The sequence below is a fragment of the Neofelis nebulosa genome, chromosome 13, assembly GCF_028018385.1.
Source record: "Neofelis nebulosa isolate mNeoNeb1 chromosome 13, mNeoNeb1.pri, whole genome shotgun sequence".
Taxonomy (NCBI): domain Eukaryota; kingdom Metazoa; phylum Chordata; class Mammalia; order Carnivora; family Felidae; genus Neofelis; species Neofelis nebulosa.
In genome coordinates, this window is record NC_080794.1 from 60,533,616 (window position 1) to 60,560,516 (window position 26,901).

The window sequence follows — 26,901 nt, forward strand, 5'->3', positions numbered from 1 at the left end:
CATCCTTCTGCAGGAGGCATTTAAGGAGCGTTCAGGAGCCAACTGCAGAGTGGTTAACCCACAGCAGAGAAAGAGCAGTCCAACCACCCACAGCCTTGAGGCAGAAGGACAGCAGAACAAAAATAGTCCATTTCAAGAGGCCAAAGGTCAGTTCTCCCCTCGGCCTCTGCAAGGAACCACAGAAGCCCCAGAAGTAAATGACTTACCATCAGTAAGGCCACCGCACTGAGGAAAGCAAGGAGGGTGCGGTGACTTCCCCTTAGCTACAAGGGTCTGACTCTCCTCCCTTCTCTAAGGGCTGCTCCCTGTGACGCGGAAGCGAGTCTCGCCTTGGCCAAGCTCTGAGCTCCTGAGACGTGTGCCCCGTGACTTGCCTCGAAACAACCCACAGGGCCGGAGCCTCTGACTTCTCCTCTAACCAGAGCACTAACAGGGCACCAGGCATGGAGCAGAGCCTCCAGAACATGGCTGTGCAGCAGAACCAACGGCAAGGCTTGTTGAAATTCACATTCTAACCCCCCTGAGATTCTGGTTGGGCAGCTCTGGGGTGGGGGCCCACACACGTGCACTTTAAACACAGCGGAGGGGCAATGCCAATACCCAGCCTCACTTGTGAACGTGTGGTCTAGCGAACTCGGGGAAGCTTCACTGTCCCTGATTCTTCCACAAGCTTTCTTCATCCCTCTTGTCTCCACGTGGAAAAGAAGGGTGGTGAGAGCAGACTTGGGGGAAGGCAAGGCAAAGTGGAGAGCCTGAAGGTTCGAGTCTGAAGGCCCTCAGTTCCAAAGAGAGCTGTTCTTGGTCTTTACGCAAGTCAGTTAACCTCTCTGAGCCTCAGTTTTCTTATCTGAGGAATGGCAATAAAACTATCTACCCACTCTGGGTCAGGGGGTTGGTGCACATAAAGTGCCCGCTGTATTACACTTAATAACAGTCACAGAAGCATTCGTGTTATTATTAGCTCTTTCAGTAAGGGGAAGGAACAGTGCATGGCAGCTCTCCATGAGTATCTCTGCAAGAGAAACTGCACATGAAAATAACTGACTTAATGAGGCATAAAGGGAAAGAAAAAAATTAAACTACAACAAAAAACTGTAATAAGAGGAGCCATGGATTCAGGTCACAGGGAGACGCACAGAGCAGGCATGTCGTCCCATCTCTGGGAACTCGACAGAGAGGAGACTGGGGACATTGATAGAAACTTATGAAGATTTGGGCACAAGGCTGCAGGAAGATATACTGCAACATTATTTATAAAAAGGGAAAATTGGCAATAACCTACAGGCATTAAAAAAATTTTTTTAAACATTATGATGAACATATGTTACTTCATTTCAGAAAAAAAAAGTTCCTTTTTCATTTTAGGAGGAGATTTTGGAATCCGTTTGAAGAGCTGAAAGCATTTTTAAATATCCAATTGTTTTTCTTTTAAACTCCAGTATAATATTCAGATTAGAACATTCATATCAACAAAGGAAGGCCAGAGGTGGGCATCTAAATTTTCCCCGTGGAAACAAAAGGCAAAATACATTATAATTTTGGGTACCATCAAAACTTCTGAAGTACGAACAACATGAGGACGGATGGGGAGAGGTGAAAAGAAAACAATGCATATAAAGAAGCACATAAAGTCTCTGGTGGAACACTGGATAATATTAGAAGAATTAGGTTTAGTGCTTCCCTCCCCTCTACATGCACACACATACACACACGCATGCAACAATGAGGATTGTGGAAATAAAACTCAGTATCACCTATCAAGCCCTTTCCCACGCAGACTAACAATCTATTTTTATATTCCAGTGAGGTCTGCAGCAAAGAATAAAGCTCCAGTTAAAAGAGGAAATAATTTCTGTACTGTACCTACGTTTTCTCACTTCCTTATTTTAAAATAATCGCCCAATAAATCAAAAAACAAAATCCAGAACAACAGTCCAGTGTTCTATGCACTGGGTATGTATCACTGCAGACATTTTGGAACTACACAAAATCAGCTCAAGTGTTCTGAGTTATTTGCCATCTTCCTGGAAAACTTGTAATGATATATTACAGCACTGGGGGCTGGAACAAACCTTCCAAATCATGTGGTCCAACCCCATCATTTTACAGATGTAGATCTTGGGAAACAAACTGGCTGCTCCAACACACCAAAGCCTCTAATTAAAACATCTGCTCAATTTTAAGGTGGCTGACAAATTTGAAGAGAGGGGTGGGAAATAAAATAAAACCTCCAAAACACTTTTTTAGCGGAATAGTAATGATGATCAGCAGGCCTATAAAATGAAGAAGCGGTAAGGATTGTGATGGAAGTGTACCCCCACTCCAATGTCAGGACCACTTATATCTGGAAAACTGAAATTAAAAGTTGCCAGAGCTCACACATCACATCTGTGAGTACGGGCAGAGAAAGAGAACTCCAGAGCTCTGCCCTGAAGTCTATTGGCCTAAGCACCGAACACTGACCTAATTTTATACTTAAACTGACAGGTATCCAGGAGTCGTCCTCATGTGATGGTGCTTCTATTTACAGAAAAGTGAAGATTTGAGAAAATGGCCTGTGCACAATGGAGGGACATGACCACTGACCTGGCAAAGGAAGCGGGGCTTGGACCCTTGCTCACATACTCAGTGGACCCTAGACCAGCACAGCATCACTTGGGCACTTGTTAGAAATGCAGAATGGTGGACCCCACCCAGACCTCCGGAGTCAGGATGTGCATACTGATGAGATCCCCAGGTCCTCCCACACATGTTAAAGTTTGAGAATTGCTTATTTAGATAACGTGTTGGCAAAAGAAGTGTGACTACCTATAACCCCATTTAATCTAAGTTTCTAGAATAATTACCTTATTACCAATTCTACTCTCTAAAGCTTTTGATCTTTAAGCCTTACTTTAAATTCTAAATGGTCTAAATTTTAGCCTAAATTTCAAATGGTCTCAGCGGATATCTTAGCAAGTAGTCATGTTTTTTTCAAAAGGCACACATGCTGGGAGCTTTACCATTTTTAAGGATTACATTTTAAGGATTATAAATTAAGGTCTTTTCTTCCTGCTGTTTTCTGCTGAGGTCATAGTAGGAACATGACCAGTATTTCTTCAGGAGGAAGTTAGAAACCTTGGGGAGACCTGGTGAGGAGGAAGACTGGATTCAGAACAGAAATGTGTTCCTGGTGAAAAAGAGGAATTTCATGTAAGGGAATTTTATGGCCAAGAGGCTGTGAAGGTCACATGGTCCAACCACGGTTCCAAAGCTGAATCCCCTTAGGCCACATCTGCAGTCTCCACTCACATACTTCCAGTGATGTGGAACTCACCACCTCCAAAGTCAATCCATTCCATCTTTGCACAATCTAATTGTTAGAAAGGTTTCCTGAAATTTCTCTCCCTATAGCTTTCAACAGCCCTATAATCAGTAACCCCATAATTATGGTCCCTACCATCAATTTAATCCCATTATCAATTTTCCATTACAGTTCCCACCGGGATTTTTCTTTCTTACACATTTCATATATTTATTTCTATGAGAGTAGAGTATGTGTAGTAGAGGGGTGTATGAAAATTTTATTTTTTGCTTTTATTTTGAGGCACCTTAGGAAAACCTCATGTGTACAAGAGAAGTATTAAAATAAATTATTTTGGGGTGTCTGGGTGGCTCATTCAGTTAAGTGTCCAACTCTCAATTTCAGCTCAGATCATGGTCTCACGGTTTGTGAGATCAAGCCCTATGTTGGTATTGATGCTGACAGCACAGAGTCTGCCTGGGATTCTCTCTCTCCCTCTCTCTCTGCCCCTCACCCACTCGCACATGCATGTGTTCTCTGTCTCAAAAATAAAGAAACACTTAAAATAAAATAAATGATCACAAGTTATAGAGAATATAACTAAGGACATAATTATATAAGAAACCTAGCTTGGGGTAGTACTGTTCTTCAACACTGTTTTAACTGGAAGCTTCCTGAGAGTCAAAGCAGGTATGAAATGGGATAAGAGGGGCGCCTGGGTGGCGCAGTCGGTTGGGCGTCCGACTTCAGCCAGGTCACGATCTCGCCGTCCGTGAGTTCAAGCCCCGCGTCAGGCTCTGGGCTGACGGCTCGGAGCCTGGAGCCTGTTTCCGATTCTGTGTGTCCCTCTCTCTCTGCCCCTCCCCCGTTCATGCTCTGTCTCTCTCTGTCCCAAAAATAAATAAAAAATGTTGAAAAAAAAAAATTAAAAAAAAAAAAAAGAAATGGGATAAGAAAGTGAATGCTTCAAAATGTTTGAGACTTTTGCCTGGGTGGCTCAGTCAGTTAAGCATCCAACTTCAGCTCAGGTTGTGATCTCCCAGTTTGCGAGTCCAAGCCCCATGTCAGGCTCTGAGCTGTCAGCACAGGAGCCTGCTTCAGATACTATGTCTCCCTCTCTCTCTCTCTGCCCTTCTCCCACTCACCTCTGCCTGTATATCTCCCTCTCTCTCTCTTAAAAATAAACATTAAAAAAAAATGTTTGAGACTCTCTGGCCTTGGGGAGCCCTAGATTATTAACCCTGGAAAGTACAGTAGATCAAGTCTAATTCTGCCACTTCTCTGCCGCTTATGGAGAAGAAAACTGAAACCCAAAGAGGGTAAGTGATTTGCCCAATACTGGGCATCCACTTAGCAGCAGAGCCAGGCAATAGGGTGTCCCTACCCCTCTTCATTGTCCTGTTTGGCATACTGCCAGACTCTGAGTCTTGAGTCTGTTACAGAAGTTTTCCCAGCATAAAAATCAGAGCACCACATTACTGGGCCAAGCAAAAGGCTAAGCGTACCTGAAAAGCAAACCCAAGCCATCCTGCACACACAGGATACCTCAAATCCCAAAGTTCACAAAGTCTAACACCAGATCAGAAAGTTATACTGGAGCCATAAGCCATCCTACTTCTTTCTCTTTCCCAGAATTCCACTTGTCCCTCCATATCCATTGATTCTGAACCACAGAGTTGCCACTAAGAAGCTTATTTTAATCTCCCATTAAAATAATCTCTTTCTGATGACAGGTTAGTTGTTCTCAGAACAGAAACACCACTGTGAAACACGTCATTTGTCCTGAAACACTTAAAGCTAAAGGTTCATAGCATACTGAACCAGAGTCATTAGTAAAAAGTAAATGATTATAGGCAATCAATTTCAGGCACTACACATTGGATGCATTCAAACAATGTTAAAAGAATCCTTTTTATCATGTAGTTTTTAAAATAACACCACTGGAATTTTTATTTATTTATTTATTTTTAAGTTGTTTCTTTATTGAGGGGGAGAGAGAGAGAGAGAGAGAGAGAGGGAATGAAAGTAGGGGAGGGGCAGAGAGAGAGGGAGAAAGAGAATCCCAAGCAGGCTCCACACTAGCAGATGCAGGACCCAAGCCCACGAAGCCCATGAGATCATGAGCTGAAACCGAGAGCCAGACGCCCAACCGACTGAGCCATCCGGGCGCCCCCACCACTGGAATATTTTAAAGAACCATCTGTTAGATCACGCAGCATGAGATGCCAGTGCAGTGCCAATACATCCATGGAGCTCTGAATGACTGGCCTGCCCACGGGATCATAATGGAGCACTGCACTGACCTAAGCACATCCACAGAAACAAACATTTGTGTTTCAGTTCTTTGGTAAGTGTAGGCATATCAAAAATCCCTCAAAGGGACGACCTGCAATCATGCAAGATTGAATTATGTGCTTTTTCTATCATTGTGTCCTTCTGAAGTCAAGAAAAGCAAACCCTAGAAGAATTAGTTATCCAGGCCCCAGGCATTTCAGGTGAGACATCTTTCATATTAACACTAGTCGTATTACAAATTAGCCAGGATCCCACGATGCTGAAAGATCTAGTCCTATTTATTGGTTTAGAGCTAGCAGCTTAGTCCTAGATAAAAAGTATCTAGGAAGCTATATTAGCTTTTTAAGGTCACTGAGTATTAGTGAATTCTTGATTCAGTTCATCGAATGAGATGGGGTGGATGAGCCAAATTAATGCCCAAGTCATAGCAGGGATAATTGAGCATAGTTAAATCAGCCCATAATTTTCCAGGCTTCTTGGCTGGCCTCAGGTATAAGAGATCTCAAGTGGCAAGAGAACAGAGATAAACACAAAGCCCACTCATAGCCCACAGTGGGGCAAAAATAGAAAACAAAAGAGGAAGAAGAGCTGTGACAGGCCTCCATTCCAGAGCACGTCTTCCGTTACTGTTAATCGGAGTGTATGTCACACTTCCTGGGGCCACTGAAATCATTAGCCCTGGCAGAGAGGATCGGAATTGTCCCACCTTAAAAGGAGAAACAGGGCAAAAGACAGAAGCTAGGCTAGCGGGAAACTGAGAAGGATATTTCTCTATAAACGTGTTATCCGAAATACCACATTTTCAACAAAAATCTTAAGGTCAGTGACAATAAAATGGAAGTGGCTTACAAGCAGGAAGTCTGTGTCATCTGAAATGTCTGGTGGTGGGGGGGCCTGGACTGGTCATTGTTTTAGGGCTTGCTTATCTTTACTTGAGAAGACACCCTTACCTTCCGAAATGGCCTTCTTCACGGCCGCCACGTAGGTCTCGGGCTCGTCCTCGCAGGTGAGCTCCTGCCAGTGCGCCCAGTCTGGAAAGTAGTCCAGGAACTCCTCGCTGTCCTGCACTCCACAGAGCAGGCGCACCACACGGTGGGGGGGATGGAGGGCTCTCTGCAGCAGGGGCAGCAGGGCCGGCCGGCAGAAGCACTGCACCAGCTCCGCGGACAGCAGCACCACGATGCAGCGCGAGCTGAGGAAGAAGTTCAGGTCCTTGGCCGAGAAGGAGGCCTCGGGGCTCAGCCTGTAAGTCAGCGTCTTCTGGCTACGGACCTGCCGACTGGACAGAAAGAGGTCCTGGAGGTACTGGCACCATTCCTCGGCATCTGGGCTGTAGACGACGAGGATGTCACAACTTCCAACTGCCCCTGAGCAAGAACGAGGCACAGAAGCATGTTGACATACCTGCTCCTTCTAGGGCTCCCATCACTTGTGACATAAACCACCCAGACCGGGGTCCTGGCACCCACAATCTTTCATAGTCTGCCCCTGGCATACCTGTCAAGCCTCTTTCCCTACTTAGAGCCTGCGTTCCGGCCCCGTCTCTGCCCAAATATACCATGCCTTTTCAGATCTTTACATAAGCCGTCACTTCTGATGTGTGCCCTTCCATCCACAGCCGATGCAGTATAAGATGGTGACAAGGAGGGGGAGGACGACAGCAACAGCAAGCTCTTTGTACAGAGCTTACTAGGTTCCAGATGCTCTTCTAGCACACTGCCCAGCAAACTCATTTAATCATCACAGCAACCTTGTAAGGTAGGTAATACCATTAGCCCCATTTTACAGATAAGAAAACTGAGGTGTGGCAGGTTACCTAATTTACCCAAGGTCCACAGCGGCAGAGTCAGAACTTGAATTCAGACAGTTTGGCAGAAGAACTGGCTCTTTCCTAAATGCAGTGGTTATAAGCACAGGTATACAATCAGGTGGCCACAGTTAGCATCCTGGCCCTGTGAATTATCAGCTGTGCAGCCTTGGGCAGGTTGCTTAAATATTCTAAACCTCAGTTTATTCATCAGTAAACGGAAATACAATGGCAATACTTGTCAGTGTTTTGTCAGAATTAAATTAGATATTTCATATAAAGTGTGAAGCATAGTGCTTAGCATGTGGCAAACCCCCAATAATGGGTCCCTGGTGTCATCATCCTCACATTAATAGAAACCGTTAATGTAAACAGCAACCGTGGATGAATGAATGCTGTGATCAACATAAAACCATTCGTAAAGTGTCCCTCACCATACTGTCTGTGACATAGGCTTCCTTCTTCTTCTCATAAAGCATAAATGCCAGAAACAGAGCCCAAAGCCTCAGAGAAGCAGGGAGTTAAAAAAAGCTTCTGGTGGAGCGCCTGGGTGGCTCAGTCCGTTAAGCGTCTGACTTCAGTTCAGGTCATGATCTCACGGTCCGGTCCGTGAGTTCAAGCCCCGCATCAGGCTCTGTGCTGACCGCTCAGAGCCTGGAGCCTGTTTCGGATTCTGTGTCTCCCTCTCTCTCTGACCCTCCCCCATTCATGCTCTGTCTCTCTCTGTCTCAAAAATAAATAAATGTTAAAAAAAAAAAATTAATGGGGCGCCTGGGTGGCGCAGTCGGTTAAGCGTCCGACTTCAGCCAGGTCACGATCTCGCGGTCCGTGAGTTCGAGCCCCGCGTCAGGCTCTGGGCTGATGGCTCGGAGCCTGGAGCCTGTTTCCGATTCTGTGTCTCCCTCTCTCTCTGCCCCTCCCCCGTTCATGCTCTGCCTCTCTCTGTCCCAAAAATAAATAAAAAACGTTGAAAAAAAAAAATTAAAAATAAATAAATAAATAAATAAAAATTAAAAAAGCTTCTGGGAATCGCTTGGTCCCAACTCCTCATTTACAGATAAAAGAAACATTTCATCTGAGAAGATGAAGGGACTTGCTTCAATTCAAACTAAGCCTATTAGTCACAAAGCCAGAACTGAACCTCAGGTTGTCCCCTGGTCCCCTGTCCAGTCCTCTCATCTGTCCACCTGCTACCTCCCATCAGGGATTCTGTCAAGAATTTTATGAGTCTTAAAGCATATCTTCCAACTACCCAAAGTTCAAAGAAGCTTGTCTCTTCACATAGCTGTTACTAATGTTGAGAAGCCTCATCGCCCACTAACTCAACAAACTGGTCTCTGAGTTGGAAGGGGTGAGCACAGAGGAATCTCTAAGCATCCTCAATACAATATGATATAAAACAATACAACAGGGATCCTTCCTCCCACTCAGAGAAGGCTCAAGTCTGAAGAAGCTTGGGAATCATCTAAGTTGGGGATTGTCACAATTAAACTACCCCTGGGCCACATTTCACTGAGTGGTTCCCGGCAGAAAGGCCAGAGGAGGGACTGGGGCAAGACCTGAGGCTGTAAACGCTGAAAATATCACAGGACGACTCCCCTTTCCTGTCACATGAACACCATATTCAGAGTAAAAACAATGACATCTAATACTAACCCAACACTGTTCTCATTTCCCCCAGGATAATGCTACCAAAATTTTTAAAGTAACAAATCAAAAAAAGTTTGTAGTTTCTTTTTGGAGCGTCTGCTTTTCTGGAGCCCTAATCCATTGCTAATATAAAACCCAGCAGACTCGCAATAGGAGCACATTGATCAGTCAAGGAGTACTTTTGAAGGGGAGGTGTGCAAATTTTAAAAGAAGTCTGTTTAGAAGGCAACATGGAAGGGACGCCTGGGTGGCGCAGTCGGTTAAGCGTCCGACTTCAGCCAGGTCACGATCTCGCGGTCCGTGAGTTCGAGCCCCGCATCGGGCTCTGGGCTGATGGCTCGGAGCCTGGAGCCTGTTTCCGATTCTGTGTCTCCCTCTCTCTCTCTGCCCCTCCCCCGTTCATGCTCTGTCTCTCTCTCTGTCCCAAAAATAAATTAAAAAAAAAAAAAAAAAAAAAAAAAGGCAACATGGAAAAAAAAGGGGGGGGTGCAGTCAGCAATTCTGACGACACCATGGACCTTTATGGCTCTACAGAAGACTCAGTTCTGAGCATCGTCTATTTCCTCAACTGTGAATAAAACCGTCCATCTTGGGCATGCTTACACTGGTCCCAAAGCTCAAGAAGATTAAACACAAAATTTTAATGTATAGAAGGCAGGGTGACAGCCTTCCATAAAATGAAATCTTTGCTGATTGATCTTTTTTTTTTTTTTCCCCTGTGTAACATAGTTCTTTGTACCTCAATGGAGAAATAATTTCAGGACTATGGAAGGGATAATATTGGCAAAGTGCCAGAACTATGGAGCTCACCCTGAGAAAAGTAGATTTAAGGCATCATAATACTTTTACCTTCTTTCCGCCCCTCTTTTCTACATGATTGATTTCTCCTCTGAGGTAAATGTTCTTCTAAATGTAGGGGTGCCTGGGTGGCTCAGTTGGTTGAGCATCTGACTTCAGCTCGGGTAAGGATCTCACAGTTCGAGAGTTTGAGCCCTGCGTTGGGCTCTGTGCTGACAGCTCAGAGCCTGGAGCCTGCTTCAGATTCTGTGTCTCCCTCTCTCTCTCTGCCCCTCCCCTGCTCATGCTCTGTCTGTCTTTCTTGCTCAAAAATAAACATTAAAAAATACATTTTAGGGGCGCCTGGGTGGCGCAGTCGGTTAAGCGTCCGACTTCAGCCAGGTCACGATCTCGCGGTCCGTGAGTTCGAGCCCCGCGTCAGGCTCTGGGCTGATGGCTCGGAGCCTGGAGCCTGTTTCCGATTCTGTGTCTCCCTCTCTCTCTGCCCCTCCCCCGTTCATGCTCTGTCTCTCTCTGTCCCAAAAATAAATTAAAAAAAAAAAAAGTTGAAAAAAAAAATACATTTTAAAAAAAAGTGCAAAAGTAAAAAGCAGTAGCCACTAATACCCCCCACCCATGCAGACAAATATACTAGCAAATATCATGTCAACAATTTTTACAAATGGGCTAGAAGGAGAATAAGATCTCAGACAGGGCTGGCTGTGGTCTCATACATTAGCGATGAAGCCACTGGTGATGTTTCCAATAGATGGTAAGGCAATAAGGAAGAGAGAAGAGAACTTCTGAGAACATAATAAGTACTCTTTCGATGGCAACTCAGCTCTTGGAGCACTGACTGACTTAGCAGGAAAGCAGCCCTTCTTATAATCCTTTGACCCCGTGCCCATGAGCAATGTATGCCACTTCTATGAGGAGACAGCAATCCAAAGCAAACCAACAATTTCAAATGACAAGTTCTGGGGTCACTGAGGGAGCGAGTATACTTTACACCCTGGATCCTGCCTCACCGTCACCTGCTCCTCTGTTAACAGCACAATGCAGTATCTACTGGGCATTAATAGACCTCTAGTCATTAAGGAAAGTGTAAATATTAATAATCAGGGAAACTGGGTGTGGAGTATATGAGAACTCTACTATCTTCACAGTTTTTCAATAAATCCAAAACTTCTAAAATAAAGATTTTTAAATACAAATTAAATTTAAAAAGTACTTAAGGGGTTAAGCTCTTCTATAAGGAAAACATACAGAAAATGTCTCATCCCTGGGATTCTGGTGTTACATTTGGCAACCCCCCCACCCCCACCCTGCACGCGCGCGCACGCGCGTGCACACACACACGCACACACACACACACTCCTCTGAGCAAAAGTACTTGAAAAGGAAGTGGTTAGTGTTTCAGACTCATTAATATCACAGCCTACTTGGTCACCCACTTATGGTGTGACTTGAGACGGGTATACGAAGTCTAAGCAAATTTTGCCTCAACGTAAATGAGGACAAAGAAATGGATTGCCTTCTTAAATTTTGCTCTGCTACAGAAACTGAAGCTGGGGAAATTCTAAAAAAGTTCCAAAGTGGAAGTTAAAGTTCCTCCACAATGTGCTAGATAACAACACAGGACCAAACGCTTCATCAGCAACTCTCTCTTGTATGGGGAACAGCCTTTTCTTCAAGGATAATTCCCTTCCTGTAACAGTAGATCACTTCCTCACATGTGCCAAATCAATTCTTTCAGTTTTGTTTGTTTATTATGAGAAATTAAATACATAGTCCAACAGGAGTCCATAAATCCTAAACAGGGGTGCCTGGGTGGCTCAGTCGGTTAAGCGTCCGACTCCTGGTTTTGGCTCAGGTCATGATCTTGTGGTTTTGTGGGTTTGCACGTCATGTTGGGCTCTGCACTGACAGCGCAAAGCCTGCTTGGGATTCTCTCTCTCTCTCTCTCTCTCTCTCTCTGTCTCTCTGCCCCTCCCCCCACTTGCACTGTTGCTGTCTCTCTCAAAATAAATAAACTTTAAGAAGATATTTTTTTAAAAAGCAAAAGAAATACAGTGACTGAAAGAGAGGTTCCTTAGAAAGATTCAGAATCCACCTGAGAAAAGAACAGGGAGGAAGTGCCAGGGAGCTTTTCAAATTACCAGTCCAGACCATTTTAGTCTATAGGTGATTCTGGCTCCCTGTTCATCTGTCTTAATAAGCACCATACTGAAGAGGGATGTGAACTAGGAAGGTGACTAGGATAAGGAGGGATCTAGATAATGATTCATGTGAGGAGCTTCCAGACTCTAAAGGTTTCAAGTTCAGAGACTTGACAGGAATATTAAGGGACCTCAAGAATCAGGTGAGAATTAAGATCACAAAAAATTAAAGGTACCTTCAAACCCTCTTATCTTCTAAGTCTAGAAGTAGTAGAAAAGTCTGGAGATGAGAGAAACCTCAGAGAAAAAGAACAGGAAAAGGTATGCAAGCTTTCTTCAAATATCTGGAGGCTGGCACATGGAGGAAAGGAATCTGGTCTTCACTCAGCCACAGACTTGAGTCACTTTGGAAAGTCACTTATGGCCTCTCTGTCTCCTCTCTCTCATGTGTAAATGCAAGAGATGCCATCAGGAGCATAGAGATATTCCAGGGTAGGTTCATTCCATTTTATTTTATCTTGCTTCTCAAGCTCTTTCAAAAACAGGGAGCCAAGATTCTCCTTGATTTCAGCAAGCAAAGATGTCTTTCAAAAAACAAAATCCTGGGGCACCTGGGTGGTTCAGTCGGTTAAGCGTCTGACTTAGGCTCAGGTCATGGTCTCACGGTTCGAGATTTCCAGCCCCACGTTGAGCTCTGTACTGACAGCTCAGAACCTGGAACCTACTTCAGATTCTGTGTCTCCCTTTCTCTCTGTCCTTCCCCTGCTCTCTCTCTCTCTCTCAAAAATAAACATTAAAAAAAATTTATTAAAAAAATTATAAAATAAAATAAAATACTAATGCTTACCCTTTAGTAGAAGGAAATTTTATTTTTTTCAATATATGAAATTTATTGTCAAATTGGTTTCCATACAACACCCAGTGCTCATCCCAAAAGGTGCCCTCCTCAATACCCATCACCCACCCTCCCTTCCCTCCCACCCCCCATCAACCAAGTAGAAGGAAATTTTAAAAGACCACACAATTCAGCCTTCAAAAGGAATGTCATGCTGAGACATGCTACAACTTGGATGAACCTTGAAAACATTACGTTATATGAAAGAAAACACAAAAGACGACATACTATATGATCCCATTCATACAGAAGTCCTGAGCATGGAAATCTATAGAGACAGAAGATAAAACATAGGGCTGGGCAGGAGGAGGGAGTGGGAGGGTGATAGCTAAAGCATACAGAGTTTCTTTCTCCCTTTTTTAAAATTTCTATTTCATAATTTGTACCTCCTTCACTCATTTCTCAAAATGAGTTTCTTTTTGAGGTGATGAAAATGTTCTAAAATTGACCATGGTGATGCTTGCACAGATCTGTATAGATACTAAAAAAACCACTGAACTGTATACTTTTTGTTTGTTTTGTTTTTAACTGTATACTTTAAATGGGAAAATTGTATGGTATGTGAATTATATCTGAATAAAACTGTTTAAAATAAAAAGGAGGAGGAGGGGAAGAGGAGCGGGAGAGGGAGGAAGAGGACAAGAAGCAGAAGACCATATGGAAGAGTGCCCTAGATGACTCCAGACCCTACAGTAGTTTGGCAAGAGGTAGTCGGTCTCACTACCACCATGGACCCTTGTACCTCCAGACCTCAGAGAGCCCCAGGGACCCACCCCAGAGGCCCAACTCCTACTTACAGAACCTAAAGTGGGTCTCACCACAGAGTGCGCTGACCGCAAGAGAGTCTGAAGCCCTAACCATCACAGATGTCTGCAGAAGCCATTACAGAGCCCATAAATAGCCCCAGGTTTGGCCACTGGGTTACAGTCCCCATCTTCTAGCCCCTTTGGTCATGCCCAACTGGAATCATACACATAGGACACTGGAAGAAGATTTGCTCTGTCTCCTCTGTCCAAAGGTTCTCTCACTTTGCTGCTTCTTGGACTTAACAGCCTAGGGCCTGTTCTCAGCCACGGCAGGAGGTGGGAGTTTCACCAACCTCATCTCCTACTTCTCCCCAATCACCCACCTATTCCACCACTTGCTCTCTGTTCCTTAAATACACCATATACCCCCATCTATTGTTCCTCTGAATGGGGCACTCTTCCCCCACATGACCCCTCCTTTCAGATCTTTGCTCAAATGTCCCTTTCTCCATAAGGCCTAACCTGGCTACCTCGTTTAAAATTATAAACCCAACAGTAGAGGGTAGAGTACCCCCTCTACTGTTTTCCCACTGCTCTTAATCATATCATGTGCTTTCCTTATTAAGCACATTGCCTGCCTTTCCCCAGCATTCCATAAGCTCCATGGGAAAATGACTTATGCCAATTTTGATTATTGAATATACACCTGACACCTAGAAAGTGCCTAGAAACCATAGGCATGCAACAAATATGAGCTGAATGAATGAATTTCCTCTAGATAACTGCTTCAGCTTTCCCATGTAACTGTGGACTATGACCTCACTATTACCACAATACAGCTTCTTCTTTTTTTTTAATTTTTTTTTCAACGTTTTTTATTTATTTTTGGGACAGAGAGAGACAGAGCATGAACAGGGGAGGGGCAGAGAGAGAGGGATACACAGAATCGGAAACAGGCTCCAGGCTCCGAGCCATCAGCCCAGAGCCTGACGCGGGGCTCGAACTCACAGACCGCGAGATCGTGACCTGGCTGAAGTCGGACGCTTAACTGACTGCGCCACCCAGGCGCCCCCAATACAGCTTCTTCTAACCTCCAGAGCCCCAGTTGAGAGCCAGAAGGCTAAAAGCTAACTGCTTTCCCATTCCCTTTAAAGAATGAGCTTATATTACCAATCTAATAAAACTGCTACCATTGGCCTTCTCTCCTGCTTCCAAAACACCATTAATTAGAAGGCTGAACCTCAGGGGATATGGGGAGAGCTGGCTCTTCATTCAAGCATCTGCCCACATCCTTCAAGAACAGTGTCTTCTCCTGCTGACTAGATTTTAGTTTTCAAGGGGCGTTTACATCCTGTTTATACATGTTATCTCTACTAAAACATGACAAAGTCGTCTAAGAAAATACAAGTAAACCTATTTGCCAACACGGTAACTCTAGTCTTCTTATTTAGTAATTCCCTGTTAACTTACTGATTTCCTGTGCAAGACTGTACACTCCCTGAGAGCAGAGACTCAGCTGTCCTGGTCACCACTGAGAACACACTTAGGGGCACAATAACCATTACAGTGCATAGTAAGTGCTCCTTAGTCATCTTTATTCTTTTTCTTTTCTCTCTTTTTTTTTTTTTTTTTAGTCATCTATATTCTTATCACCACTATGTGGTTGGTCCTGGATATCAGAGGCTAGCATTGACAAGTGTATACACCCATGAATGACAGAAGAACCCAAAACTAATGGAAAATGACTCCTGCCACCTTTCGATGGGTAGATTACCCAGTGGCCTCCACTCTTCCCCATTCCCCAAAGTTCTGCAAAGACACAAGAAAAGTAAAGCCAAAAGAATGTTGTTTCTAGATTCCTATCAAAATTCCAGATGAAAAACAAAAGCCTAGGAAGGGCAAGTGGCCCAAGCCACCTTCAATCACACAGCGCCCACCAGGGACAGCCTGAGCGCCCCCTATTGGTCCGGTGCGGCCCTCAGAGAAGTATTTCCCAGGTGCAGACAACGCGGCTGGTTTCTACTGGACGCCGGTTCACACAACTGCAAGAGCCGGGGAAACGACCCTCAGAAGCAACTAGAGCCAGTGACGGCGGGAGAAACGGAGACTTAGAAGACGGGAGACAGGAGAGGTGCAGATGGGGACTGAAGAGAATCGCGCGACAGGCCGGGAAGGGGGATGTGGGAAAGCCAGGACGCGAGGTTTGCGCCGGGGAAGCGGGAAAGAGCAGAAAGCACGCGGGAAAGAGCAGGAAGCACACAGTCCCGCACCGACGTAGCAGAGCCGGGAGCCGGGTGGCGCTCGGACAGCTGTCGGGGGGCGAGACGGCCAGCCAGCGGGGAGGCTCGGGAGAAGGGCCCGGGCCTGCCTACGCACCTGAGGCTGCCATGGCGCGGGCGCAGCTCACCTGCCCCGCTCGCTGCGTGCGCGGGGCCGGGCCGGGCGGCGTCCCGGGGCGCGCGGGGCGGCAGGGGCGCCGGCTCGGCGCAGCACCAGCCGCCGCTCTGGAGCTTCCTCCGCACGGGCTGGGAGGGCCGGTCGCGGGGGCGTGTCCACAGGGCACGCCCCGCCTGCGGGGCACGGCCCGCGCGGCACCTGCACCCGCGGCCGTTGGGGAGGGGAAGTGAGAACCCCCACCCCACACTGGCCGGGCCGCGGGCCTGCTACCCGCGCGGCCCTCGCTGCTGTGTCCCCAGGAGGTAGGGGGCATCGCGCCACGTGCGCCCCACTCGCGGCGAAACCAGCCCGCCGGCCACCAAAGGGCTGCCTAAGCTGAAGAGAGTGTTGGGGGAAGCGCGGGGGGGGGGGGGGGGGGAGAGGGGAAAGTTGACCTGCCTCAGTGACCCTGGGCGGGGGTGTATCAGCACAGCTGGCCAAGCCATCTCCCCATCCCCTGGGGCTTTCTCCCTGAGCTGCTACCAGGGCAGGAAAGGGGAGGGCGCAGGAAGGGGAAGAAGCACCTTCCCTGGCACCTGGCCCTGGGTGCTTGGCGTTGCCCTTGATTACCCTTCAGTGACTTTTCTGTAATTCCTTGGACCTGGTCTCCTAAGCACATAAGCATTCATGATTATCTCCTATGGTAAATGCATGATACAGTTACTGCCTTTCATGGCTTTGAGATGGCACCTATGGCTGTCTTAATGTTTGAGCTGAAGAAACAAGCCAAAGGCCTTGAGTGGATGCCCACAGGGAGTTAATGCTCCCCGAGGTTCCAGCAGGCCTGAGTCCAGAGCTAGAGCTCTCCATTCACCCCTGCACTCACTTGCTGCTCTATGCTCTCCTCCCTTTGCCTGCTTCTATAATTGATCTGAACCCTTGGAGTTCTGTGCCCTTGGAGTCCTCAAAAATGCAGAGTCTAGAAGACAGATCCAGAGAGCGGAGATGAAGGAAAGATAGGACTCAAGTATAGGTGGAAATAAATGAAATGGATTTAGGAATGGAAATAGGGCTGAGGCCTATAATTATAATTTTTTACTGCTGCCATAACAAATTACCACAAACTTAGTGGCTTAAAATAACACAAATTTCTTATCTTCCTGCTCTGGATTTCAGAAGTCCAACAGAAGTCCCACTGGGCTAAAATCAAGATTATCAGCAGGGCTGGGTTCCTTTCTAGAGGCTCTAGAAGAGATCCATTTCTTTGCCTTTTTCGACTTCCAGAGTCTACCCACATTCCTTGGCTCATGGCTCCCTTCCTCTATCCTGAGAACCAGAAACATAACCTCTCTTTGACCCAGCTTAGAAGATCACATCTCTCTCTGACTCTCTGACCTCCTCCCTTTTCCACTTTAAGGACATTGATCCCACCCAGATAATCCAGGAAAATCTCGCTTTTTTAAGAGACACTTAAAATACCTTAATATTTTCTTAATATTAATTAAGAAATTCTTAATACTAATTACTCAGCCTACCACAGGCCTGAAATTCTGAAAGAGGAAATGAGCTCCAAACCTGCTGAGCCTCACACCTGTTCCCCATGTTCAGGACTTTCTGGCCTCCAGATCAGGTTAGCTGCACCTCCTCCCCTTACCCCCACCTCCCATCATGCACTGTCACAGCCCTGTACTGTTCTTTTGTAGAAATTATATAGCTATTTTTCTGCAACTACTTCTGCAACTCCACCATTGAACTATAAGCCCCTCAGAGGCAGAATCCAAGTCTGTCTTTTTCACCATGGAACCTCTAGCACTTGGAGCCAACTCTGGCACAGAGAATATTAATATGCTCAGAAAGTATTTGATGAGCGAATTACTGAATATGGCCAGGAAAGCCTTAAATTTGAGGCCCAAGGATAGAAGGGAATTTTCAGGCACTGAAAATCACTGAACTTGGGGGAGGGGGAATATAAGATGTCAAAAATAGGCTGTATATAATAATAAAAGCCATCAGAGTAAGGAAAACGGTGAGCTGAAGTTTGGAAATGTTGAGATTGATGTGCCCATGGGATGTCCTAGAGGCTCTGTCATTGCAGGAGAGATGAGTGCTTGGGACTAGCCAGGATGTCAAATACCCATGGAGCTGAAGGTGCATCAGTGGATGGGGGAGAGAGGATAAAGAGCAAGAGCCTGGCCTCAAGGGCAGAACTTGGGGTGAGAGCCATGCTCTGGGACCACAGGAGACCAGAGTAACTAGAGGTGGGATAAAAGGCAGGCCAGAATAAGCAAGAGGCCAAGGAAGAGGATTTAAGGAGAAGGTTGTCAACAATGTGGATCGCTGTGAGGAGTCTGGGAGAATGAGGTCTAATGTAAACATCTCCAAAGTCCCCTGGTTCCTCATGTGCACAGTGAGGGCATTCCAGCTCAGAAAATGCTAGGTAGGGCTCTATGGTTCTCTCTGGAGAACCTCACCTGAACCCTGTGTACCTGTTCTGAACATTCCTTCACTCTTCAAGAGCCTGGGGATCCAGCTAGTCTATATTTCTCTTTGGACTCATTCCTACTGAGGGTATATTTGTCCATCTGAGGTCATTTCCTCTGACAGCCCTACTATCCAAAGGTATGGTCCTCCTTCCAGGCCCAGATGTTAGGGAGTGAAAGCCCTTTTCTGCTTCCTAACCAAGAGAATCTGCAGAACTTTGAACTGAAGGAATACTTCTATGGTTCTTATGACTCTTAGAGGGCATCCATCAGTTGTGGGTAAGGTCTCCAGTGCTGGGTCAGTAGTCCAAACTCTGAACACTCCCACTGCTACCCAACACAGGCCTCCGGAATTTGGCTGGGAAGGGGACTTAGAGGCCAACATTCCCTCAAGGCTCTAGTCCCTGATACTGGCAATTCTACCCGGTTTCTCTGTAGAGAAGGTGGGGTTGAGTTGGAGGAAGTGGTATCTGTTTTTACATCTCCATTTGACAGTTTTTATAGAATGTGGAGGGGAGGGCAGTTGCCCCTCTGGAAGGCCTTGCTCTGTCCCTGTGTGTTGGCTCTCGGGGCAAGCTGTGCAGTCAGCGTCTCCAGCACGGGATGGCTCACAGATAGCTTCTAGCCAGAATGGAGAACCCACACATGACTGCCACCCCACCCTCTTGTTGGCTTGGTAAATAGGAGAGGCCAGCGAGATGAATATATGTTATCTAAAGAACAGAAGGATGAGGAGTGGGGAAGAAATCCCTGATTCTTACATCTTCAAGATGTTATTTCATAATCTCTCAGGCCTAAGGACCAGAGCCTTTTGCTTCGGTTGTCAAGACCCACTTACTAGGACAGAAGGTAGAGATGGAGGAGTATACTGCAGCAGGTGCTTTTTTTTTAATGTTTATTTCTTCTTTGAGAGAGAGAGAGAGAGCACAAGCAGGGGAGGGGCAGAGAGAGGGAGACACAGAATCCGAGGCAGGCTCTGAGCTGTCAGCACAGAGCCCAACGCGGGGCTCGAACCCACGAACCGTGAGATCATGACCTGAGCCGAAGTCGGACGGTTAACCAACTGAGTCACCCAGGCGCCCCTGCAGCAGATACTTTTAATTCCCCTTAATTCTCTTAACTATCCTATGAGGAAGATGCTAATAGTATACCCATTTTATAGAATAGAAGGTTAAATATCTTTGCCCACGACACACAGCTAGTACATTGCAGAGCTGAGTTCTGAACCCAAACAGCCTGGCTCCGGAGTCCATGCTTCTACCTACTAGATTATGTGGTAAACGCTTGAAGCAGGCCCTGCTGTGATCTAAGAGCCACACAAGTCACTGGCCTGTGTTGGCATCACCTCCAGTTGCAGGTGGGCAGGGCAAGAGCTCTGTTACCTGCCAGTTCCCCCTGCTCTGCCAGGAGTACCTTGTGCTCATGAACCGCAAGCATCAGGAAAGGCCCCTCGTTGGAGTTCCCTGGCATCCCCTACTTCCCTGTCCCCTTCCCTGTCTCTGTCTCATCAGACCTTCAGCCCTTTGGGAGCAGGCCGTGTCTCTGACTCCACTGCATTTCCAGCTCCTAACACAGGCTCCAGCACACAACAGGTGTTCAACAAGCATTGCTTATTTTTAAATCATCAAGGCCAACCTGCCCATTTTACAGATAAAGACACTGATCACACAGCTAAAGCGACCTGCCCAAGGTCCCACAACCCTCATCTGAGGGGCTCATTCCTTGCTTTGTTCAAGAGTTCAGAGAGATGGGGCGCCTGGGTGGCGCAGTCGGTTAAGCGTCCGACTTCAGCCAGGTCACGATCTTGCGGTCTGTGAGTTCGAGCCCCGCGTCGGGCTCTGGGCTGATGGCTCGGAACCTGTTTCTGATTCTGTGTCTCCCTCTCTCTGACCCTCCCCCGCTCATGCTCTGTCTCTCTCTGTCCCAAAAATAAATAAAAAAAAAAAAAAAAAAAAAAAACGTTGAAAAAAGAGTTCAGAGAGACTGTGCACATTCGTACATGTAGGGTGGAGTATGTGAAGACTGAATTACATGGGACGGGCTGGTAGGCCATCACAGGTGGGGACAGGGAGAAAGAGTTCCAGGGTACCAGGTGCCTGGTTTAGCCTTGCCAACACCCTGGATTTATAAAGACTGCTGTCATTTCTACCTGCTCAAGACAGTTTCAGCCCAGCCCAGTGGACCCAGTAAAGACTGCCTGAGGACATTGGTAGCTTTTTAGGAATAGGTAGCTTTGCAGACAAAACCTAGAAGCCTACCCTCTTCAAGAGAGAGGTCTCCTTCCCTAGTCACCAAAATGGCCACTCCCTATGCCATAGCCCAAGGGCCCCTCACCGGGCCACTTTGAGCAAAGGCCCTTGAATCTCAAGTTCTTAGAAACAAAATATTCTTGGGAATCTGCTGGGTGGCTAATTCTACTCCAAGTGCTGTCACTTACTCAGCTTTCATGAATCTTTACCTCAAGCCAGTGAGGTAACCATATTAGTATCATCCCACTTTACAGGGGAAGAAACTGAGGTTCCAATAAGGTAATTCACCTGACCCGTGGTCACTTGGTTAATAAGCATCAAAACGAGATTTTTTTTCCCGTCTTTTTTTTTTTCAATTTTTTTTTAACGTTTATTTATTTTTGAGACAGAGAGAGACAGAGCATGAATGGGGGAGGGTCAGAGAGAGAGGGAGACACAGAATCTGAAACAGGCTCCAGGCTCTGAGCTGGAGCCCGAAGCGGTGCTTGAACTCACGGACCGCGAGATCATGACCTGAGCTGAAGTCGGACGCTTAACCGACTGAGCCACCCAGGTCCCCCAAAACTAGATTTTTAATTCAAATCCACTTGTTACAAAAAAGCTACCTCTTTTGCCAGAAGTTACGATCCAAAAGCTATGCCAGCTATTCTGTGCTGGTTCCATGACCCCCAACCCAAAATTAATCTTAGTGACAAGAAAAAGCAGTGTCATAAAGATCGCTGGTTGTCCACCCATTCTCCCCTTGTTTCTTAGTAACAGTATCCTAATTTCATTTGGGGCAGCAAGGTTCCATTCCCCAGCCTCTCTTGTAACCAGGAGGAATCCAGTAAGTTGTAAACGGAAGTCATTGTCCAAAGAGGTTCTTTATAGAATGTTTAAGTCTTTCACCCTCTCTTTTTAGTTTTCCCTTTTGCCTTTCTCCTCTTCTTTTAGTTCCTGCCAAGAAAGTGAACGGGATGACGAGACCCAACGGTCCTCTTAGATTCCAAGGTGACTGTGTGAACAGAAGCCACGTGCTAAGGACAGTGGGGCAGAAAGATGAGCAATCTGGTTCTCTACTGACCGTGGAACACCCAAACAAGCCCCAGGTTTCACCCCCCTGAACTCTTTTACATGAAAGAGAAACACATACATCTCTGTCTTATTTGAGACATGATTATTTACATGTCCTGCCGTATGCAACCAAACCGAATTCTTTACTGATACGTGCACGGAAGTTAGTATTTGTTGAGCACTGACCATAATCCACCAACTCCCTAATGCAATCCTCACAATAACTCTACGTAACAGGTATTATCCCCACTTTGCAGATGAAGAAGCTGAGATTCAGAGATGCTGGGTAATTTTTCCAGAATCATTCAGCAGGTAGCAGAACTGGAGTTCAAACCCAGTTCAGTCAGAGTTCAAATTCCAAGGTCCATAGCACCATGACACAGTGGATGCTTTCAGAGAGTTCATTAAAAATACCTTCTGGGACGCCTGGGTGGCTTGGTCAGTTAAGTGTCTGACTTAGGCTCGGGTCGTGGTCTCACGGTTCATGAGTTCAAGCCCCAAGTCGGGCTCTGTGCTGACAGCTCAGAGCCTGGAGCCTATTTCAGATTCTGTGTCTCCCTCTCTCTCTGACCCTCCCCCACTCATTCTCTCTCTCTCTCTCTCTCTCTCTCTCTCTCTCCCCCTCTATCTCTCTGTCTCTGTCTCTCTCTCTCTCAAAAACAAATAAACATTCAAAAAATATTTTCTGAAGTACCTCTTGAGGACACATGGTGCTTTCAAGGTGGGGAGGAGTCACCCTTGAACCCTCAGTACTTCAAGCCACGTGCAGACGGTGCCTTCATCTGTGCATGAAAGCATGTCTTGCACATTTTCTACTTCTGCCTTCTGAGGTGCTGAAGCAGAAAAGTCTAGGCAGCTGTGACAAAAATTTTAGGACTTGGCCTCATAGACTCTTAGAGTGTAACAGTTGGGAAAGACCCTGAGAGGTCATTATTGGACACGTGTGTCAACTAAGGCCAAGAGAGGCAAAGTGACCTTTCTAACATTATACATTGAATTGGAGGCGATACCAGGACTAGAATTCCAGTCTTAATTCCTAGTCTGGAGGGATTTTGGTTTTTTTGTTTTGTTTTATTTTGTTTTGTTATTATTTTTTTAAGCTATATCTGACCACTTACATTTTCCACTACCAGTAAAAAAAAAAAAAAAAAAAAAAGCAAATGTAGAGTCTTTCCTTGATCTGATGCTTTAACTTGTTAGTTCTTTCCCCATAAATGTATCATAAACTCCTAAAAGGTTAAACCAATCTTGGATGCCTAGGATAAGCCCCATTTGATCATGATGTATCATCCTTTTTATATGTTGCCAACTTACTAACATTTTGTTAAGGAATTTTGCATCTGCGTTAAAGATGGATATTAGTCTGTAGTTTTTTTTCTTTTTTTGTAGTATGTTTTGTTAGTTTTTGGTGTCAGGGTTAATATGGCCTCATAAAACATGTTTGGGAGTATTCACTTTTTTATTTTCTAATAAAGAAAGATTGGTATTATTTCTTTCTGATAAGTGTCTGATGGAATTAACCATTAAAACTATCCAATATCAATTTCCTCAATAGTATAGGGTTATTTAGATTTTATACTTTATCTCTACCAGTATAGGTAAGTTGTGCTTTTCAGGTGATTCGTCCACTTAATCTAAGTTTTAAAATTTTACTGATATGAAGTAATTTACTATATTCCCTATAATCCTTTGAAAGCCTGGAGGATTTGTAATGATAGCCTCTCTTTTATTCCTGATACTTGAAATTTGTGTCTTCTCTTTCTCTTACTCTCTCTGACTCTAGATAGATGTTTGTTAAATTTCATTGGTTTTTCCAAAGAACCAGCTTTTGGTTAATTTTTCTATGGTTTGTTTTTGACTTTGTTGCTTTCTGCTCAACATTATTTTCTTCTTTCTACTTACTTTAGGTTCGCTTTGCTCTTATCTAGCTCCCTAAGGTTGGAAGTTTGGTGATTGATTTTATTCCTCTCATCTTTTCTTTTTTTTTAAATTTATTTAATTAATTAATTTATTTTTACAGGAGGAAATTATATTTAGTACAATTTCTTGGAATTCCTATTCCATAAAATTATGCCAGTACATTTTGGGAAAGATGTTTTTTAAGTATGTGACATTCGTAGTGTTTCAATATCCTTCTATCTTTTCTTTTTTTTTTCAACGGTTTTTTTTTTATTTTATTTATTTATTTATTTTATTTTTTTGGGACAGAGAGAGACAGAGCATGAATGGGGGAGGGGCAGAGAGAGAGGGATACACAGAATCGGAAACAGGCTCCAGGCTCCGAGCCATCAGCCCAGAGCCTGACGCGGGGCTCGAACTCAGGGACCGCGAGATCGTGACCTGGCTGAAGTTGGACGCTTAACCGACTGCGCCACCCAGGCGCCCCTCCTTCTATCTTTTCTAATATAAAAATTTAAAGCTATGAGTTTCCCCTAATTCAATGCTTTAATTGCATCTTCCCAGTTTTGATATCTTGTATTTTCATTATAATTTAGTTCAAAATATTTTCTAATGTCCCCTGCGATTTCTTGTTTGAGCCATGGGTTATTTAAAAGTGAGTCAATCTCCAAGTATTTGGGTTTTTAACAAATACATGCCTTACTGTTACCGATTTCTAATTTAATTCCATTATGGTCAGAAAACAGACTCTATCTGACTTCAACTTTTCTAATTTATTGAGATTCATTTTATGAATCTATAATCTATCTTGGTGAACGTACAATATGATTTGAAAAGAATATGTATTCTGCAGTTGTTGGATAGATTGTCAATTAGCTCACGATGACAGATAGATAGTGTTTTTCTGATCTTTTACCTCTTTACTAATTTCTGTCTAGTTTTATCAATTGCTGAGAGATGCATGTTCAAATATCTGAGTGTGGTTGGGAAATTTTCTAATTCTTCCTTTAATTCTGTCCATTTTTCTTTCATGTTTCTGAACTTCCATTATTAGGCACTATTAGGCACATACACACTTAGACTATTATATCTTTCTGATGAATTAAGCTTTTTTATCTCTAGTAAATACTCTGTAAATACTTGTATCTATTTATGGTAATTCTCTTTGCTTAACATTTACTTTATCTAATGCTAATATACCCATCTTATCATTCGTATGCTTACTGTTTACTTAGCATAATTTTCCATCCGTTTACTTTCAACCTACCTGCATCTTAATACTTCACTTTTATCTCCAAAGTAAACAGCACATAGTTAAGTTTTTTGTTTTTGTTTTTTTTTGTTGTTGTTGTTCTTTTTTTGTTTTTTGCTTTTATCGATTCTGGCAATCTATGACTTTCAATTGGAGTATTTAATCTATTTACACTCAATGTAATAATTAATATGGATAGATTTAGGTCTAAAATTTTACTATTTATTTGTTATTTGTCCCTTCTGTATTTTAGTTTTCTATGCCTCCTTTCCTGACTACCTTCATTAATTGGATATATTTAAGAATTCCATATTTGTTTATTTGCTATTTAGCTCAACCTTTTTGAGTTAACTTTTTGTTATCATTCTAGGGATTAAAATATACATTCTTAATTTTTTACAGTCTACTTCGAGTTAATATTTTACTGCTTCTCCTAAAATGTGAGAAATTTGCCATCATTTGGAACCATTTACTGTCCCCTCAACCCCTTACTTTATGCTATAGTTGTTGTATGTATAACGTCTACAAATTCTTGATACGAACATTCACAAGACAATGTTAATAATTTTTGCATCAAACATTATCTTAATAAATATTGCTTTAAAGAAATTAAGAGGGAAAATAGTCTTTTATATTTACATATATTCTCCATTTCTGATGCTCTTTTGTCCATCCTGAAGATTGAATTCTAATCTAATGTCAATTCCTTCCATCTTGATGAACTTCTTCTTGTATCTCTTGTAGTGCATGTTGGCTGGCAATAAATGTTCTAAGTTTTTGTTTAATTAAAATATATTTATTTAGGGGCGCCTGGGTGGCTCAGGTCACGATCTCACGGTCCGTGAGTTCGAGCCCCATGTTGGGCTCTGGGCTGATGGCTCAGAGCCTGGAGCCTGCTTCCGATTCTGTGTCTCCCTCTCTCTCTCTCCCCCTCCCCCGTTCATGCTCTGTCTCTCTCTGTCTCAAAAATAAATAAATGTTAAAAAAAAATTTTTTTTAAATAAAAAAAATATATTTAACTTTCATTCTTTTTTTATTTTTTTAAATATTTTTTCAATGTTTATGTATTTATTTTGAGACAGAAAGAGACACAGAGCACAAGCAGGGGAGGGGTAGAGAAAGAGGGAGACACAGAATCCAAAGCAGGCTCCAGGCTCTGAGCTGTCAGCACAGAGCCTATTGCAGGGCTCAAACTCGTGAACTGAGTGATCATGATCTGAGACAAAGTCCGAGGCTTAACCAACCGAGCCACCCAGGCGTCCTTACTTAACTTTCATTCTTAAAGAATGTTTTTACTGGATATAGAAACCTAAGTTGACTTTTTTTTCTTACAGAACTTTAATGATATTTTTCTATTGACTCTGGCCTCCATTTTTTTCTGATGGTCAGTGGGCATTCAAATTATTACTCTTGTATATAATATATCATTTTTTTTCCTGACTACTTGCAATATTTTCTCTTTATCTTTAGTTTCAACAGTATAAGTTCAGATGTAGTCTTCTTTGTATTTATTCTGCTTGAAGTCAACTAAGCTTCCCAAGTCTGTAATCTTATGTATTTCACCAGATTTGAGGAAATTCTGGCCATTATTTCTTTAAATATTTTTCTGCACCATGGTCTTTCACCTCTCTTCAGGATGCTCTTAACACATGTGTTAGACCTTTTGGTATTATCCCTCAGATCCTTGAATCTCTGTTCGTTTTTTTGTTTTGTTTTGTTTTTGTTTGGTTTGGGTTTGTTTTTTTTTTGTTTTTTTTTTGGTCTTTTTGTTTCTATTCTTCAAATCAGATCATTCCTATTGATCTATAGTCAAGTTCGCTGACCTTTCTGCTGTCATCTCCAAAATGCTTTCAAGCCCTATCAGGGAATTTTTCAGTTCTAGAATTTCCATTTGGTTCTTTATCAACATTTCTATTTATTTGCTGATAGTTCTTATTTTGTTGTTCACTTTGAGTATATACTTTACATCCTTGAGTATAG

General features: G+C 44.1%; 1 protein-coding gene and 1 long non-coding RNA gene across 2 annotated transcripts in view; one reads left to right on the forward strand and one right to left on the reverse strand.

The window, feature by feature from the left end:
* Positions 1–16,139, reverse strand: part of PIK3AP1 (phosphoinositide-3-kinase adaptor protein 1) — a 122,047-nt gene extending 105,908 nt beyond the window's left edge. Inside the window, exons 1-2 of the mRNA XM_058697332.1 lie at positions 15,989–16,139; positions 6,529–6,945 (exon numbers count right to left, since the gene is read on the reverse strand). Of these exons, the coding sequence (XP_058553315.1) occupies positions 6,529–6,945; positions 15,989–16,001 (430 nt within the window). The 5' untranslated portion in view covers positions 16,002–16,139. The remainder of the gene's footprint in view (positions 1–6,528; positions 6,946–15,988) is intronic.
* Positions 15,543–26,901, forward strand: part of LOC131493148 (uncharacterized) — a 93,653-nt gene continuing 82,294 nt past the window's right edge. The window contains exon 1 of the long non-coding RNA XR_009252488.1: positions 15,543–15,743. This is a non-coding gene — a long non-coding RNA (uncharacterized LOC131493148). The remainder of the gene's footprint in view (positions 15,744–26,901) is intronic.